The 1985-nt window shown below is 71.9% G+C and overlaps 1 protein-coding gene across 1 annotated transcript in view; it reads left to right on the top strand.

The window, feature by feature from the left end:
* The window catches only part of LOC102369667 (putative gonadotropin-releasing hormone II receptor), a 2318-nt gene extending 383 nt beyond the window's left edge, over window positions 1-1935 (top strand). The window contains exons 2-4 of the mRNA XM_025212490.1: window positions 1-224; window positions 633-837; window positions 1075-1935. The exon at window positions 1-224 is cut by the window's left edge and continues 113 nt beyond it. Coding sequence (XP_025068275.1) covers window positions 1-224; window positions 633-837; window positions 1075-1541 — 896 coding nt within the window. The 3' untranslated portion in view covers window positions 1542-1935. The remainder of the gene's footprint in view (window positions 225-632; window positions 838-1074) is intronic.
* The last annotated feature ends 50 nt before the right edge of the window (window positions 1936-1985 follow it).

Consider the following 1985-nt stretch of genomic DNA (forward strand, 5'->3'; position numbering starts at 1 on the left):
GCTGGAACGTCACGGTGCAGTGGTACGCGGGCGACCTGGCCTGCCGCGCGCTCATGTTCCTCAAGCTGCTGGCCATGTACGCCTCGGCCTTTGTCACCGTCGTCATCAGCCTGGACCGCCAGGCCGCCATCCTGCGCCCGCTGTCCATCGTCCGTGCCCGCCGCCATAACCAGCTTCTGCTGTATGGCGCCTGGCTGCTCAGCGCCACCCTCGCTGCCCCCCAGGTACCTGCCCCTGCCCCCTCCACGCGCTCCCGGCCCCGGGTCGGGTTCACGAGGCCCCCGGGGTGCAGATGGGCACGGGGGCAGGAGATGCCAGCATCCTGCGCCAGGCGAGCCTGGCTCCCCACCCCTGCACACGCCCCTGCGTGCGGCCCGAGGGCCGGGTGTCCTGGCTGCTCAGCGCCACCCTCGCTGCCCCCCAGGTACCTGCCCCTGCCCCCTCCACGCGCTCCCGGCCCCGGGTCGGGTTCACGAGGCCCCCGGGGTGCAGATGGGCACGGGGGCAGGAGATGCCAGCATCCTGCGCCAGGCGAGCCTGGCTCCCCACCCCTGCACACGCCCCTGCGTGCGGCCCGAGGGCCGGGTGTTGGGTGGGCGCCAGTGTGGGGCTCCCGCTGTGTCCGCTTGCAGCTGTTCCTGTTCCGCACCGTGACCATCCGCGCCGCGCAGAACTTCACGCAGTGCACGACCCACGGCAGCTTCCCGCGGCGCTGGCACGAGACCCTCTACAACATGCTCAGCTTCGCCGGCCTCTTCCTCCTCCCGCTGCTCATCATGGTCACCTGCTACGCCCGCATCCTGCTGGAGATCTCCCGCCGCGCTGGCACCAGCCTCTGTGAGTGCCGCGGCCCTGGGGATGGTGCGGGGGGCTGCCCGGAGCCCCGCCGGGCGCTCCGCTCCCGAGAGGGAGGGTCCGTAGCACCCGGTCGTGGATGCCAGAGCAAGGGCTGCACCCCCAGGGCCACAGCTCCGGGCTGGTCCCTCTGCCCAGGCTCAGCTGCCTTTGCCGGGTGCCCGCGGGCGCCGGTCCAGGCGGTGCCCCTCTCACAGCCGCCCACGCCTGCCGTTGCAGTCTCCTCCAAGGAGGCACCACTGCGGCGCTCGAGGAACAACATCCCGCGGGCACGGCTGCGCATGCTGCGGCTGAGCCTGGCCATCGTGGGCTCCTTCGTGCTGTGCTGGACGCCGTACTACCTGCTGGGGCTCTGGTACTGGTTCTGCCCGCGCGCCATGGAGCGCCACGTGCCCCCCTCGCTTGCCCACCTCCTCTTCATCTTCGGCCTCCTCAACGCCTGCCTGGACCCCCTCACCTACGGCCTCTTCACCCTGCCCCTGCGCCACCGGCCCCGATGCTGCTGGCCCTGTGGGCATCGCCCACCCCCGGGGGCTGAGCCCACGTCCCCGGCCACGGGCTCCTTCCGCTGCTCGGCCTCCTCCATCCAGGCCCGGCGGGGAGCTCCGGGCACGAGGCACGAGGCTCCTGGCGCCCCGGCCGACCTGGGTCCCGGGGCCGGCAGCTTCCACAGCAGCTCCCTGTGACCGCACCCGAGGGGCTGGCCTGGGGCCCTGCTGGCATCCAGCTCCCCAGGGTCCCCGGGGCTGGGGCACAGGGCTGGGCAAATGGAGCCTCCTCGACCCCCAGCCCCCGCACCCCCAGCACCGGCACGAGGGGCTAAGGACAGGCCTGAGAGCCGGAGGGGAATGCCGGGGTCCGGGCTCAGCCGCGGGGTGGGGGACCCCTGGGACAGGCAGCCTGGGGGGGCACTGAGGACGAGACAGGATCAGGCCCGGCCGGAGGTTTTCAGGGTTAACCCTAATCCGGACCCGCACCGCTGTGCACAGGCTCACCCCCTCCAGCCCAGGGGCGACGGGGGGCACCTGCCTTGCGACTTGTTGGATAGATGTGGCCCCTCCCTCTGCATAAATATTCATGAAAGGCGTTGTGACTGATTCTTGCCCCGCAGAAAGTGGCTCGGGGTGGGG

The sequence above is a fragment of the Alligator sinensis genome, unplaced genomic scaffold, assembly GCF_000455745.1.
Source record: "Alligator sinensis unplaced genomic scaffold, ASM45574v1 scaffold407_1, whole genome shotgun sequence".
Taxonomy (NCBI): domain Eukaryota; kingdom Metazoa; phylum Chordata; order Crocodylia; family Alligatoridae; genus Alligator; species Alligator sinensis.